Source organism: Meles meles, chromosome 12 (genome assembly GCF_922984935.1).
Source record: "Meles meles chromosome 12, mMelMel3.1 paternal haplotype, whole genome shotgun sequence".
NCBI lineage: Eukaryota > Metazoa > Chordata > Mammalia > Carnivora > Mustelidae > Meles > Meles meles.
The window spans coordinates 7,567,712-7,584,343 of NC_060077.1; the positions used below are offsets into that span (position 1 = coordinate 7,567,712).

Genomic DNA, 16,632 nt, shown 5'->3' on the forward strand with positions numbered 1-16,632 from the left:
GTTTTGGTTGAATCTTGCCACTCATTTATTATAGAACACCTTTTAGGTCTTTTGGTGCTTTCTTTTCTGAGACTAACAAATTTCTAGATAAATTCTTCCATTACACTTAAGTAGATTTATAGTCCTCTGTAGAGATAGTCTTATTGATACTTTATATTCTTAAAGAATTAATAAGTATTTAAATGTAAACTGGAAAGATCAGAAGAATTAGAAAGGCTTTTTAAAATTTTGAAGATAAAAGACAGTACACCCTGGGGAGATTGTAGGTTTCATAAAGATGTGGTCCAGCACCTGCAGGCTTTCTTATAAATTTCTTGGTGGTTGCTTTTCTTCTCAGTCCACCTTGAAAGGGAGATAGAGAATTAAGTACTGAATGCATCTCCCTTCATTTACAGAAACTTAATTTAGACGACTAGTACCTGGTCCATGTCTCTCTCCCATACCCCCTCTTACTGTCTGAAGAATCTAAATATCAAGCAAATGGAATGTTAGTTTAAATTTCACTTTGGGAGGAAGGTATCTCAGAAAAAAAGTAGTTTAAAACTAAAATATGATTTTCTCTGATTTTCTCATGGAATTATATAGATTACAGAAGCAATATCAGTTTTGTTTTACCTTTGAAAAAAAATTACTTGCAGCTATTTAGAAAACATTAACTTAAGGTGCAAATTATGGATCCAAAGGGAAAGTTGACTTCAGTGTTGAAGATTGCCTTTGTAGCTAGCTTTAAGAAAAAAAGAGGTAGATGGGATGGGTTAACGTAACACTGACCCTATGGAGAAGTGTGCTATAGTGCGAGGAGCATGGTTGTTAGTGTCAGAAAACTTGGACTTGAATCTCATCCTTGCCACTAGTCCTCTTAACTTGGCATAAGGAGATTTTAGATTGAAACTAAATTCATTGAAGTTTGAAAGGTATGTGCAAATATAATATTAGGTCAACTCAAAACACATGTTTACAGATATCTGATATATTCTAGTCACTGCAGCTATGAAAATAAATTGCTTCCCCTTGTGGAGTTTAATTAATGGTATAGTTTGTATATTTAGTATTTATGAAAAGTAGATACAAAATACATTTGATCCTCTTAGCTTTTGAATATAGCTATATATGACTCTAGATTCTTGGATTTATTAGTTGCGTGACCTTGGGCAAGTTTAAGATCTGTAAGCCTTAGTTTTCTTATTTATAAGTTGGAGATTAGAATAAACTGTATTGGTCAGAATTCTTAGTTGCGAACTAAGAAAAGGAGTTGATTAAAAGAATATTGAGTGTTCACAGAACTAATTGTCCATCTTAGAATCAGTGCTGCAGAACTGGTTTGAAGAGAATACTAGTGCTGTCCTCACTGGGCACTGGATGCCGCAGTACCTCTGCTACTTTAGTACCAGCAACTTGATCTTACGGCTTCTATTTCCCGTGGTGACAGAAATATCTATGTCTACTCTTTTCTGTCACTAGATCCAGGGTCAAAGGTGTGGTGCAGGAGCATCTAGTGGACTTTAGCATATATGTCCTTGTCCCTATTGCTGGAGAGGATGGAAGAGAGCATTTGTTTTCAGCTCCTGCTAGGGGTGACCATATTTGACACCCAGCAGAACGTATGAAATAGGCAATTCCAGTGATAGGAAGAAGTCAAATACTGAGTGGCTGAATGCCATATGTCCTTCACTCTGTATCATGACACTGTGGTGAAAACGTTCTCCCCACTCCCCCATTTATGGGTACTGCTCCATTCAAAGCTTAGTACATAGAAGAAAGCCTCAGAAATTGGTAAAGATTGTTTCCTAGGTAGAAAATCAACTTTGATAGTAAGTTATTTTATCTTACTCTTATTTTAAAATAAAAGACTTCTATTTTTTTTATTTTTAAAAAATGTTTGATAGCTGTAATGCAAAGGATTTAAAGTTGTTGTTACCTTAAAGTGGTTTTCAAAATCTATATTAGTTTTTTGAGAGCATTCCTAATTTCTAGCCTGGTGCTTGAGGCATAACATAGCCAAGAACTGTGGGCCAGTGTGTGTTGGCCAAATATCTATTAGATTCCAAAAATGCTGTTCGAGATTTAACTTATGTTAGCATTTTAGAGATTCATTGAAAATCCACTGCTCTTTTATTTCTGGGAATTTTGCACATGAAGTAGATAATAAAGCTTGGTCTTTTGTTCCTTCCCACAAGTATGCTTGGTGTTTAAAACAGTAAGTTAAAAGAGTAGCAAACTAATGCATTATCCTTAAAATGCATGGCCTAATTGATATTATTTAGTAGAGGGGCTATCCTTGATTACAGTTGTTGACTTCCAATAAATTACTGACTGCTCTTGAATCTTTAATATGTAAGATGAAATTTAGGTGTTCATTGAATCCAAACACTGTGCCCTTGTAAATTACCTCTGCTGACTTACATTTTAAATTTTACTGGTTAGCTTATAGGATAATTTATAATTTTCTGTTGTTTCTTAAGGCTTAGTATACCTAAACAAGAGCTTAATGTAGTCAGATTTGTTTTACTTTGTGTTATTCTTTCTTCCCAGTGTTCTGTTTAATTGGTGCCTAAACTTTATATAAATTTACATAATATAAAGGAAAATATGAGAATTACCATATAAATAGTATATTAATAAGGGTATTTTTCAAACTTTCAGTATTTAAGAATTTTTGGAGAAATTTTTGGAGAAATTTTTGTGCTCTTTGTATTATTTGCAGTACTTAATATGAAGTACTTAATGCAATTTATAATATAGTGTATTTTTTCTTAATATTTTATTTATTTATTTGACAGAGAGATAGCCAGAGCAGGAACCTAAGCAGGAGGAGTGAGAGAGGGAGAAGCAGACTCCCCAGGAGCAGAGAGCCCGATATGGGGCTCGATCCCATGATCCTGGGGCTATGACCAGAGCCGAAGGCAGATGCTTAACAACTGAGCCACCCAGGAGCCCCAGTGTAGTATATTGTATTGTAAGGGTGGACCACTCTAGTCTGTAGTCTGTTGTGGGTGAAACTGTTTGTGTGTGTGTGTGTGTGTGTGTGTGTGTGTGTGTGTGTGTGTGTGTGCGTGTGTTTGCTTTTAATAATTTGTGAATGAAGCTTAACCAAATAAATCATATTGTGGATAAAAATAATCATGTTCAGGATACGTAGATTTAGAGTAGGAGTTCTTCTGATTCATATCCTGTTCTTATTTTCAACACTAAAAATATAAAAAAATCAGTACGTATATTCATAATGGCATAGGTTCAGAAACTGTCTAATAGTAGAATGAGTTTATGTAGAGCAGTAGAAGATTGTAAGTTTTACTGTTTTTTAGTCTATAAGTTTTACCAAATATACATGGTTACGTATAATCATTTTGATTTTTGAGAGACTCAAGATGTAGAACAGTTCCATGATTCCCCAAATTTCCCATGTCCCTTTGTTATCAACCACTCCCATTCCAGGAATGGGAATGGGAATCTATTAAACATTCACTTTACCTTAAATTTGCCTTTGTGAGAATGCCATATGAATGAATCCTAAAGCATGTGGCTTTTTGAGTATGATGGCTTTTTTCACTTAGCATGACATTCATCCATGGTTTGAGTATATCAGTTCCTTTAACTTCTTTCTCCCTTCCTCTGTTTCTGTTTTCTTTCTTTCTTTCTCTCCCTCCCTCTCCTTCCTTCCTTCCTTCCATCCATCCTTCCTTCCTTCCTACCCCTCTGACCCTCCCTCCTTTCCTTTCTCTCTCTCCCTATCTCCCTTTCTTTTCCTTTCCCTTTCTCTTTCCTTTTCATTTCCTTTCTTTGATTTATTTATTTGAGAGAGAGAAAGAACTCATGGGCTTGTGAGCCAGGGTAGGGACAGAGGGAGAGGGAGAGAGAGAATCTTCAAGCCCAACTCCCTGCCCAGCACAGAGCCCTATGCAGGGCTGATCCCAGGACCCTAACATCATGACCTGAGCTGAAATCAAAAGCTGGGTATTTAAGTGTACCCAAGAGCCTTTTATTTCTGAGTAGTATCCCAGTGTATGGATTGTCTACTGTTTGTTCTTTCCCCAGTTGGGGGACTTTTTGGGTGGTTTCCAGTTACTGGCATTTTTGGAAAAACAACAACAAAACAGCTATAAATATTTGCTATAGTTTTCATGTGGACATAAGTTCTTATTCTACTTGAATACATACACACACACACACACACACACACACACACACACACACACAGGATGGATATTTCTGGGCTGCATAGCAAGTATATGTTTAACTTCAGAAAAAATTGCCAAAGTCAGCTGTTCAAAAGCGGCTGTACTATTTTTGCATTCCTGTCAGCAGTAAATGACCATTACAGTTACTCTGTGCTCACTAGCACTTAGTATTTTCAGTTTTTCTTTTAAGCCATTCTGGTGGATGATACTGTGATTTTTAATTTGCATCTCCTTAATGACTGGTGATGTTTTGAGCATCTCTTCATGTTTTTATTTGCCATTTATGAGTCTTCTTTGGTGAAGTGTTTGTTTGGATCTATTGTCCATTATCTAAAATGTTTTTTCCCCCTTGTTGTTGTTGAGTTTTGAGATTTTTAAAGTAGAGTATCATATTGTAAATACAAGTTCTTGTCAGATGTGTGATTTGTAACTGCTTTATCTCTCATCTTTGGCTTGTCTTTTGCATAGCTGAACATAACTTTTCCATGTTTTTTTGAAGAGCAGAGTTCTTCATTTTGATGAAACCCTATTGAACAATTTTTCATTATGGATCATGCTTTAGGTGTTATATCTGAAAATTTTTTGCTAATCTAAGCTTATATAAAGTTTCTCTTACATTTTTGAAATTTCATAGTTTTAGGTTTAGCATTTTAGGGTTGTGTTTTTCTATATGGCGTGACCTATGGGTTGAAGCTTTTTTTTTTTTTTTTTTTTTTTTTTGCATAGCGATGTTCATTTATTTCAGCATTTGTTGAAAAGACTGTTCTTTCTCCACGGAATTACCTTTGTATCTTTTTTGGAATTCTGTTGACCATATGTTTGTGGGTCTGTTTGTGGACTCTTTATTCTATTCTGTTGATGTGTAGATCTATCCTATTTCTAGTACCACACTATCTTGTCAATTCTGGTTCTGTAGTGAATCTGGAAATCAGATGGTGTAAGTCTCCTAGCTATATTTTCCTTTTACCACATTACTTTGGGTATTCTGGTTCCTTTGCTTTGTCCTATAAATGCAATTTTTCTCTTTCTATAGAAAATTGTGCAGAGATTCTTGGTTGTAATTGAGTTGATGCTATAGATTGGTTTTAGAAGAATAGATATCTTGGCAATAATAACTTTTTCTGTCTGTGACCAGTATGTACTTCTGCATTTATTTATGTCTCTTTGATCTCATTTATCATTATCACAGTTTATCACTTAAAAAATTTAGATCTTAAAAGATCTAAATTTTAAGTTTTATATCCAAGGACTTCATGGGTTTTGGTGCTACTATAAATGAAAATCTCAAAAAATGCAATTTCTTATTCATTATAGTTTATAGGAATATGATTTCTTTTTGTTTCTGTTGATTCTAGTATTCTGTGTTTAGATCTACTGATTTTTAGATCTACTAGCTTTTTTTTCTGTTGATTCTGTGGGATTTTCTAATAGTCATGTCATCTGTGAACAAAGATGGTTTATTTTTTCTTTTCCAATTAGTATGCCTGGTACTTTTTTTTTTTTTTTTTCCTTGCCTTAATGTATTGGCTGACATCTCCATTGAATTGGAATAGGAATGTTGAGAGCAGATACCCTTGCCTTGTTCTTGCTATTAGGGGGAAAATAGTTTTTTAACATTAAATATTTTATGGTGTTAGTTGTAGTGGTTTTTTTTATTGTTCTTTTAAGAATTTTTTTGAAGGAAAAGAGTTCTACAGTCTGTTTTAAAATTGTTGAAATCATGATAAAATTATAATTGTATCTAAAAATTGTAGTTGGCATTGCTCAAACTTGTTTAGCATTCCGCATTGCATGATTGGACAGCTGTAACACTTAAACATTTCAGATAGAGTATTTCAGGACCATTAGAGGAAGAAATAGAGAGTTATGGCTGTTTGAGAATTTGACATATTTCACTAAGGTCAGAGTAGCACCAAATTTAAAAAAATATGTCATGAGGAAGCAATTAGACTTGAATATGAAGTATTCTATAAGATACGTAACTGGTTTTGGGGCACCTGGGTGGCTCAGTGGGTTAAAGCTTCTGCCTTCGGCTCAGGTCATGATCCCAGGGTCCTGGGATCAAGCCCCGCATCGGGCTCTCTGCTCAGCAGGGAGCCTGCTTCCTCCTCTCTCTCCGCTGCCTCTCTGCCTACTAGTGATCTCTCTGTCAAATAAATAAATAAAATCTTAAAAAAAAAAAAAAGATATGTAACTGGTTTTGTCAATAAGTTAATGACATTTTCAAAAAAAAAAAAGATGAGCTGTTGCAGATTAAGGAGACTTAAGAGATGTGACATGAGAGGCCACTGACAGACCTTGTTTGGATTTGATTTGGTGTATACCAAAGTACATACTTTAAAGTATATAAAAACAAACAAAAAGAAAGACAAAAACAGGGTGGTTGAAGCAGACAACACAATGTTGATAATTTGGTTTAGAAATTTATTGGTGCTGTTATTTTAAAGTGTGTCTGAAGATTTTAATTAATTTTTTTTTATTAAAAGAAAACATGCAGAATAGGTGTCACCAACTTGGAAAAAAAATCGTGGAAAGAAGAGTGGCACTCTTCACAAATGCTGTATCACCAGCACTCTTTATGACACAAAAGACTGTTGTGTAGAAAAACACTGATACTAGTGACTGAGTCACAAAGTGGTTCAGAAGAGTCACACACTGAATGCTGACAGATTTTTAGGAATTTTTAACCTTTTTCGGGGGGGGGGCTTATATTATCTCTTTTATGTATGTACAGTAATGATACTTGAAAAACATGTCAGTAGGGCGCCTGGATGGCTCAGTCAGTTGAGCCTCCTACTCCTGACTTTGGCTCAGGTCATGACTTCAGGATTGGGCCCTGTGCTCAGCAGGAAATCTGCTTCTCTGCTTCTCTGCTTCTCCCTCCCTCTCTCTCTGTCCCCACCCCTGGGTTCCTTTCTCTCCCTCTAAAATAAATAAACAAATCTAAAAAAAAAAAGTCAATAAATATAAAAGCTCTTTAAATAATTTCAAATTAAAAATCATAAGTGATAAGAGCCATATTACAGTTTAATTGGCAGCTTACTTCTACCGAATCCTTCACCTTCAGTGATGTATAAAAAATTGTGCTTCTTAAAATGATGGTGTCTTACTGTCAGTGAGACACATTAGGAAGGAAAAGCAAATTAATATGGGGTGTTTATTTTCTTGAAATGTTAGCTCTCTTTCTTACTCAGGAAAAGCTCTTCCTGGAAGATAAATGTGTGAGAACACATTCATGACACCGTCAGTGGATTGTAGAAAACTTTCGGTTGTTTTGTCTTGAACAGAGGCAGTCTGTTGCTAGCAGCAATGTTTGTTTATTTGCTGTACTTTATTTTCATTTCTTTAGTGATAAATAATAAACTGTTTCTTACAGAGGTTGCTTTGGGAAAATTTGGTAAATCATGGTTAGCCACATAGGCAGGAAAATAAAGAACCTATCTGACATACCAAGAATAAAATTATCCAGTTATATCATTATAAAAAAAGTGTTATAGATAAAACCCACGAATGTAAATACACTTTTCCTGATTCTATGTTATTGGAGAATATGGAGATGCATTTTTGACATGTCTATTGGTGTGGTAAAAACATTACAGATGCATTGTGGATTTAACATGTGTTTTAATTCTCTGTCAGAATTTTTTCTGGTGAGTGCTTTTGTCAAGATAACAAGTAAAAGGGAGAGAAAATTTTCTTCTGCAAATGTCGTTTCCATCCTTCCAATTTTTTGCTATCTTGAACTGAACTAATATAATTTAAAAGGAAATTAGCTGTCTTCTCTAGGGTGTTTTACATCCTTTTATATATGAAAAGAATGTTAGGAATGCATAGGGCGTTGTTAGTCTGTTGGATTCTCTTGGTGTTAGAGTTACATGTGGCTCAGTTTTGTGTTATATTTCCAAGGCAAATACGGTATTTTCCAAAATGTCAATCATTAATGAAATTACGAGTTTAGGAAATAAATTTGATTTTCTATTAAGATTTGGTTTCTTGGCATATCCCCTAAAATCATGTCGTTAAAATCCTATTGAGATACTGCCTTTAGAACATTGAAGGAAATTTGAATAACTGACATCTTTGAATATTTTCTCCTTTTGGTTTTTCCCATAAAAATACAGATGCTAACCTTAGCATTAGTTTGTGACATTTTGTTATCTTTAAATAGAATTTTAAAAAAATTTGTCTTTGTGGCACTGTTAGGTAGAAAGATTAATTTGAGAATTTCAAATGAATTCAGATTTTGAAGAATTGAGTTGGAAAGACTTTTACCAGAGAGGGGTTTTACCATGCTTATATTCTGAAGACTTTAAAATTGAAACATGTGATTTCCTTCTGTACATAGGTATTTTATGACGCAGGGCAAGTATTTAACTTCCTTTCTCAGTTTCAGCGCAAGATAATTCATTTCAGTGAATGCATTAACTTTGCTTTAGAAAAATGTTTTGAAAGTTAATTTTTATTTGGACACCTTTCTTACTGGTTCAGTTTTTTTGTTTTGTTTTGCTTTTTTCAGTTGTGGAAGAAGGACTCTGGGAAAATGGCCTTTCCTATGAATGTCGGACACTGCTCTTCAAAGCAATCCACAATCTGTTAGAAAGGTAAGAGAAGGAACAGCATCATGGTTGTCTTGAAACACTCAAGTGTAGTGCTTGGTATTCCCAGGTTTTCCTGTAATTCTCAGAATGCTTTCACATGCAATTTTATGCAGATAAAATTATATAAATCTCTTTCCTTTTATATTGATACAGTTTTAACTTTAGGGAAGTTTTAGGAATAGCACAAGGAACTTCATATATCCTTTATGCAGATTTACCAGTTAGTTTTTCTTTTACCTGGTTTGCTTTTTAGTTTGTGTGATTGCTTGCCCTTTTACTCCTAACATGTGTATTTTAAATTTATTTCCTGAGCCACTCAAGAGTCATTTGCACACTTGAGATTGTTCTTTCTTTAACTCCTAAGTGTTTAGGTATACATTTCCTAAGGACAAGGGTATCCAGTCATGTAAGCACTGTGTAATTATGAGATCTAATATTGGTAAAATGCCGTTATCTAATCTGTAGTTCAGCTCAGAGGTCATTAGTGTCCCAGTTATGTCCTTGATATCTTAAACCCCTTTCCACTAGGATCCAATCCATGATCATATATTTTAGTTTTCATGTCTCTTTAAATCTAGAGGTGTTCCTTGGCCTTTTTTTTTTTTTCTTTCTTGACATTGACATTTTGAATGAGTTCAGGCCTTATGGTTTATATAATGTCTCTCAATTTTAGATAGTTTCCTCATGACTAGATTTAGATTATGCATTTTATAGTAATACTATAAATACATAGAAGTGATGTTGTGTCTTTCTCAGTATATCAAACCAGGAGGCCTATATTTTCTGTGTCAGTGATATTAACATTGTTGATCACTTGTTTGAGGTGGTGTTCTGTCAGATTTCTTCACTGTAAATTAATAAGTACTTGTTAACTGTGACCTTTGTTTTCTGTCCTTGTAATTATTAAGTAATTTGTGGCCAGATAGAATGAGATTATGTAATTATTCTGTTACCACATTTTGACTTGTGTTTTATCTTCTTTTGTCTACATTAGTAGAGTTATGGCTGTGTTATATTAATTTTTGAATGTCACCATTCTTTCTACTTTCATTGTTTGACATTCTTTTTATAAGGAAGAACTTTTCATTTTCTTGTATGTGTACATGTATGTATATTTTTAATCTCCCCTAATCTTTTTAGTTATATAAATTTGGAGAAATGAATTTCTTTTTTATTCATTGGATTATAATTCATTACTATCATTATTTATTTTGATGCGTAAATTCTTCCAGGTTTGACCAGGGGAAGCCCCATCATGATGGCTTTAATGGCCTTTTGACCTGTCATCATTGTTCTAGTGCCTATTTACTTTATGGCATAACAGTATATTCCTGGCTCGGATAGTGTTTTAAGGGGAAAAACAGATGAGAAGGAACAGGTTAATTAAGAACTTCCATGGAAAAACCTTTTTCATTTCTCTTTCTGAGTCTTTATTTGGTACTTTCAGGTGATCAAAGCTGAAATGACATTCTGGTACTATTCAGTTCCTTAACCAAGCTGTTAGTTATGGTGATGTCACTACAGTGTCAATGCTTAGGGGACCTCAGCTGGTGATAAGTTGTCACCATTTAAGTCACTCAGAAAGACCTTTCCCACCAAATATATCTTTTTCATTTTGAGCTTCAGTTCCCATCTCTGTGCTTTGGATTGGACCTAGAGGCCATCCATTTGTTACTAAGGCAGTGCATTTTAGAAGCATTGATTTTTGAGAATTGAGTACTCTTAAATATTTCAAATATTTGATAATTCTTTCTCCTTTCTTCTACTGTAGAACAAAAGTACACACAAAGTCCCTTCAGGAAAATGTGGAAACTTGACTGTTTCTATAATCTGATGCCATAACAAAGGCCTTATTATCTGTATAATAGCTAATGTACCTTTAAACACAGTCTTTTTTTTTTTTTTAAAAGATTTTATATATTTATTTGACAGAGAGAGAGGGAACACAAGCAGGGAGAGCAGCAAAGGGAAAGGGAGAAGCAGGCTCTCGCTGAGCAGGGAACCCCATGCGGGGCTCAATCCCAGGATCCTGGGATCCTGACCTGAGCCAAAGGCAGACACTTCACTGACTGAGCCACCCAGGCACCCCAAACACAGTCTTTTTCTTGAAAATTTGTAATGTATGTGGAATAAAACATATTTTAAAAAACAGCTCACTGTGTTTTTTAATATCATTTTTTTCCAGAAAAAAAAATTAATTTGTGGTTGAACTGTATTCTTTTCAGTCTTTTGTGTTTTAAATGGGAGAAAATTAGAAGAACAGAAGAACTGGGAGAGAAGACAAATGGAGATAATTCATTTATTCTGTGCCCATGAATTCCAAATTTGTGATAAAAACTGAAGTTGAGAGGTGCCTGGGTGGCTCAGTTGATTTAGCATCTGTCTTCGGCTCAGGTATCCTGGGAACAAGCTTCATGTAAAGCTCCCTACTCAGCGGGAGTCTGCTTCTCCCCCTTCTCAAGCACACGTTCTTGTTCTCTCTCAAAGAAAGGAAGGAAGGAAATCAATCTTTAAAATAACTCCTGAAGTTCAGGTTAAGTTATTATTCGATAGGAATAATATGTGTGTCATAAGATGTGACATATGCAATATGTCATGCAGTAAAACTTCAGAAAGCTAAAGAACTTTGGGTTAGACCTTGGTTTGGTTTCACAGTCTGTTACTTGGACAGTTACCCTAACCTCACTAAGCCTTAGTAAACACTTGTAAACTAAGTGAAGGATATTGGGCAACTTGAGTTTTTGTTAGACGATGCATATGATATGTGCTGCATGATACTTGACCTATTGTTACTGTTCGAGAATTGTTAATTCCTTTCCCCGTAAATTTATTATTTTCCATAATTTGATTTGAATCCTCTTACAAGACTTTACTTTGAAATAGTATTTCTTTTAGAAAATAATGATCAATCTATTTAGCTCCCTTACTACAATTAAAAAGGATAAGTTGAGATTTTTTGGAAAAATTGTAATAATTCCTTTGCCTTTCAAAATAATGTTCTCTTTCCACCAAACTTAAAGTAGCTGTGTTGTATGAGTGAAAATTAGCCTGCTCATGAGGCAGGGAATCCTTTTAAATGGTGGTTTTTAGCTCTCTTTATTCATTATCACCAGAAACTGGTTTGGCTAACACATGCTTCTTGCCCTTTTGTTTGTCCCCTAGCTTAGACCATTTGCCGTAAACTCCCTAAATCTGTTTACAGCCTAAATTTATTGAAATACAGTTTCCTATCTTATTTCTGGCTTTGGCAGTTTTCTATCATGCCTTGCCCTTTCTATTCAGAAAGATTGACTGGGTTTCCCATTGAGGGTGTTTTGAGTTTCTAGCATGAAAGCCTGTATTAAGGTTATTGAAGCAGATCATCAAGGAATGTATCACCTGCAGGGTGTTTGTGCTTCCCAAACTATTTTTTTCTTAGTTTGCATATTAACAAAGCTTATACTAGTGGTTTATTATTGCTGCTTTTTGTATTTTTAAGATATGGATTTGTTCAATTAAAAAGCAATTCCATTAACTACCTTGAGAGGCTCTCACTTAGAGCTAAGTAGGAGTCATAGAAATTGATCTTTTTTCCAAAAGGCAGCAGTTGCTAGTGAGCACAGGAGGATGAGTTACTGCTGTGGTTTATTAAAAATAATTTCACTATAGAAATTAAGATAACCTTGTAAACTTCACACAGAATAATTTCATTTTTATTGCAATTGATTGGTGCTGAGGTAATACTATATTGATATGTGTAGAATATTTCAAATTCTAAGGCAATAGGGCTTTAAACATTTTTGTCTTTCATTTACTTATTCCTCCTATAGCTCTGCAGTATTTGCATACACTGCACTGTGTATGCCTAGCCAGTGTCACCTGTTCATTAAGAAAACCAAAAACCTCCCTGTTGATTACTCAAGAGCATTGTCCTTCAAGGTGTCAGGTAGAAGCTAACATATCTGGCCTGTAATACAGGGGCACACATGGCCACATGGCCATTTCTTCATTGCCTTCAGAGATGGAAGATGTTTTCTATCTCTGCTCTGCCAGCTTAATTAATATATGACTTGGGCAAGTGACTTAAACTTGCAGAGTCCTTGTTCTTTACCTTTAAAATGGTGAAGTATTGTTTTGCTCAGCATAGTACCTTTCTCATTATAAGAGCCCATAAATGGCTGTTAATATTAGAAAATTTGAGGTGGTGTTCTGTCAGATTTCTTCACTGTTAATATTAGAAAATAGAAATATCAGTAATACTATTTTCAGAATTTGGACACTAAATTAAGTCAGTTAGCCTGTTTACCCATAATTCTGGAATCCTTTTCTGTAATACCCTTTTTTATGTGGTCATCCATCCTTTCCTTGAAAACTTCTGGTTGTGTGAGCACAGCTTTCTAAAGGAGTTCTTTTCATTTTCAGAGAAATGTCAGAACATTCCATTAGTTAGTTGGATGTTACAGAGTTCATTGTTTGAAAGTCTTTTATGCTGAGCAGAAGTCTGTTTCCTATAATTGTTTAAAAAAAAATCTTATTCTTTGGGGCTCATACATAATTTCTCTAATCCTACTTCCTTGTGATGGCCTGTTCAATATCTTGGTACCCTTGAGTTTTTTTGTTTCTTTGGTTTATGGTTCTTATCATATAATATTGGATAACCCCACGCCCCCACCCTCCAGATATCTCTCTAGTTAGTCCCATTCTCTTCATTTTGACTGCCACTGGCCTATTGTCGTTAAGTGTTTGATGAAGTTTTTCAGTGGCCTCAGAAGACCTGAAAGATCTTACTATCTTGCAACAACTGAAGTTTTTTTTCTTGTTCATGCTGCTTGTCCACTGTGAGTCATTTACTGGTAGCATTCCTTATATTCTCTTGCCTCCAGGCAGGAATCATGTTGATGGGGCAGCCCTCTCAGAGGCTGACTGGACTCCTGACTGAGAGCAAAGAGTAATGGCAGGATGCATACTGGCTCATTGAAGCCTCTGTTTAGGAGTGGTGTATGCTGTTTCTGCTCACATCATTGGCTGAGAAATTTGCCACCAAGCTTAAAGTTAAATGGATGAGGAAGTATGGTTTCTGTATCTGTAGGAGGTACCCAAGTCACATGGCCACAACTTGATGTTAATCCCCCCCAGGGAGGGATAGAGCATATTTGAAAATACATTGCAATCTACCATACCTCTTGACTGCAGCTTTCTCCCTTCTCATACTCTATCTTCCAAATTGGTGTTGGTTATATTACTAAAGAACAGATATATTTTGAAAACACAATTACGCATGTATTTATACACATTTTTAAAAACTTTGAGCCTTATTGGCTTCTTTTGGTATATTCTTGTGATTTTTTTTTTTTTTTAAAGTCAGAATTTCAGTATCTGAGACTGTTTGGGTTTTTTAAATTTTATCGTTTTAGATGATGCAGTCATGCCCATTTTTTCTCTTTTGAGATAGTAAGTGTGCTTATTTTCTTAAGGACTGATTATCCCTTTTTGGCAAAATACCTGGAATGATAAAATACCATTAATTTTGTTGTAACCTATGCAGACTGTCTGCCGATTTTCCCATCATTTTCTGATAATGTCCGAGTTCAGATTGTTTTCATCAGTCTTTACAATTTAGTGAGATTTTGTTATGTATTGACAGTGAACTTCTCAAAGGTTACACTTCGTGTTTCAAGTTTAGGCTGCCTTACACTCCTCACTAGTGGAAAAAGAGCTAGGATGTGAAGACATTATGGAAAACTAAAACCTTTGATCTTTTCTACTAGTTTCTTCACTTGGCATTTTTTTTTTTTTAAGATTTTATTTATTTAACAGTGAGAGAGGGAACCACAAGCAGGAGGAGCGGGAGAGGGAAAAGCAGGCTTCCCGCCAAACAGGGAACCTGATGTGGGGCTTGACCCTGGGATCGTGACCTGAGCCGAAGGCAGACGCTTAACGACTGAGCCACCTAGGCGCCCCTTCATTCGGCATTTTTAATATTGCAGGTTTAATGGCTATTACTCCTATGTTACTGTAATTGGTTTAGTTTTCATAGTATACTGTATCCTTCTCACCTAACTGTAACCCAGTGAAATAAATCATTGGGTTGGAGAGCTGTAAGAAAAAGCCAGGAAATGTGTGCAGTTCACATCACTCAGAGTGTTAGCGCTGCCTCAGCAATTTGCATCACATGTGGGACTTAGGAAAATCTTGCATTCATATAGCTTTGTAGAAATGCTTAAAAGTGTCTAGCATAATGCTGTCAAATTAAATGTGGTTAGTATATTTTAACTTTAATTGTCTTAATTTTTTAGAATAAAACATAAGCTGATTTTGATGGAAAGGTATTTTTTTTTCTCTTAAGTGCAAGTCACTGCTTTGCATACAATGGAAGATTACATGGGTCTTTTGAAGCTGTTGCGCTCTATCCTGTCCATACTTACTTAGGGAGACTTTACTCTGTGAGTACTGGACATTTGTAAAACATAGTGGCCCTTCAGAGTAGTCCACTGGTGCTGCTTTCCTAATGGATTGCCAGCATAGTCACCCCATGGTAGTTGACAACACAGCTGTAGAATTGCCTTTGTCCCAGAGCTTCTTGGTTTGCCAAGAGTTGGTGTTTAGAGGGAAGATACTCATTTGGAAAAGTACAGTAAAAATAACATGGAGGAAGTTGGAATTATAATTATGATAGCAGTAGCATTATATTTGTATATTACAAGCTTTCAATGTCCTATGGTATTGTGATTTAATAGAGGTGATCATCAGAGGGCAAATGAGCTCTGTCCTTGGATGTGCTTGTTCAAAAATTTAAAAATAATGAATATATCCACAAGAGCATGGTGGTAGGATCAGGCCTAGTTGAAGAAATGGTGATAGAATTTTGCAGCATTGAGAGTCCTTGGGTGTAATGTGATAACAGAGCAGGAAGTGAGGAATCAACAAATTCCCATTTTATTGAGTTGTGGTAGTGTGCAGTTCTCTAAAGGAAGTAGGAAAATGAGTTTTTAGATTTAAGGAGCACATTCTTTTAAATGAAGAATCACTATAAACACTACACACACAGGTGGGTAAAGCATGTATCTACTTGTAAATGTCTGGAGAGAAACATGTTCACCCTAAGACTAACTGATTTTTCTATTTAATATTTTTAGGACAGAGAAAGGATTAAGACTTTAAAAAAATTTTAAAAAATGTGCGTCTGGACAATGGGATTGATTCAAACAAAAAGTTTGAAATTAGAGGAGAGGTTCTTTGGAACAGCATTAGAATGGATGTTTTCTGGTGAGGCTAGGCCTACAAAAATGCCTAACCTTACAGAGATTTTGGAAAGGATGGAAGTGATGGGATTTACTTGGCCAGAGGAGACAGCATCTATTAGGGCACAGTAGGAACCCAAAATAATGAAGCTAGAAGGGATCAGTTGAGAAAAGGTTTCTTCTGCTTTTTAGATTATAGGACTTTCTTTTATTTGGTTGGGAATTGGGAGCAATTTCTAGGAAGGAGATTAGTTTTTAGGAAGGAGACTTTTTTGCGTTTGTATTTGGTATAGATTGGAGTGGTAAGTCAGAGGCTTTGATGCTGATGAGGAACTTCTGTTATGAAATTATATGAAATTGAGTCTATCTGAGCAGTTCCATAACTAGATAATAACACATAAAATGTACTTTGATTCAGGGTGTGGTAGAGCGACACTGTCCTTGGACTTTTTAATCTTTGAAAACTGTCACACCTGCATAATTTGTGGTGCACAGAAGATCCAGAGCCCGTAGTGGCTCCCTTCTAAACCTCCTAATGGTCCCGTCTGGGAAATGGTTTGCTGAGCTAGGCTGTGGCTGCTGCTCTGGCACTTGTAATCTTACACCAGGTCTGCCATGGTTTTGGGATTAGAGGTC

The 16,632-nt window shown here is 35.4% G+C and overlaps 1 protein-coding gene across 3 annotated transcripts in view; it reads left to right on the forward strand.

Annotated features, from left to right (window-relative positions):
* Positions 1-16,632, forward strand: part of MED13L (mediator complex subunit 13L) — a 292,534-nt gene that overhangs the window by 139,012 nt on the left and 136,890 nt on the right. For all 3 annotated transcript variants that reach the window (XM_046025906.1, XM_046025907.1, XM_046025908.1), the window contains one exon: positions 8,695-8,779. In XM_046025906.1, the coding sequence (XP_045881862.1) occupies positions 8,695-8,779 (85 nt within the window). The remainder of the gene's footprint in view (positions 1-8,694; positions 8,780-16,632) is intronic.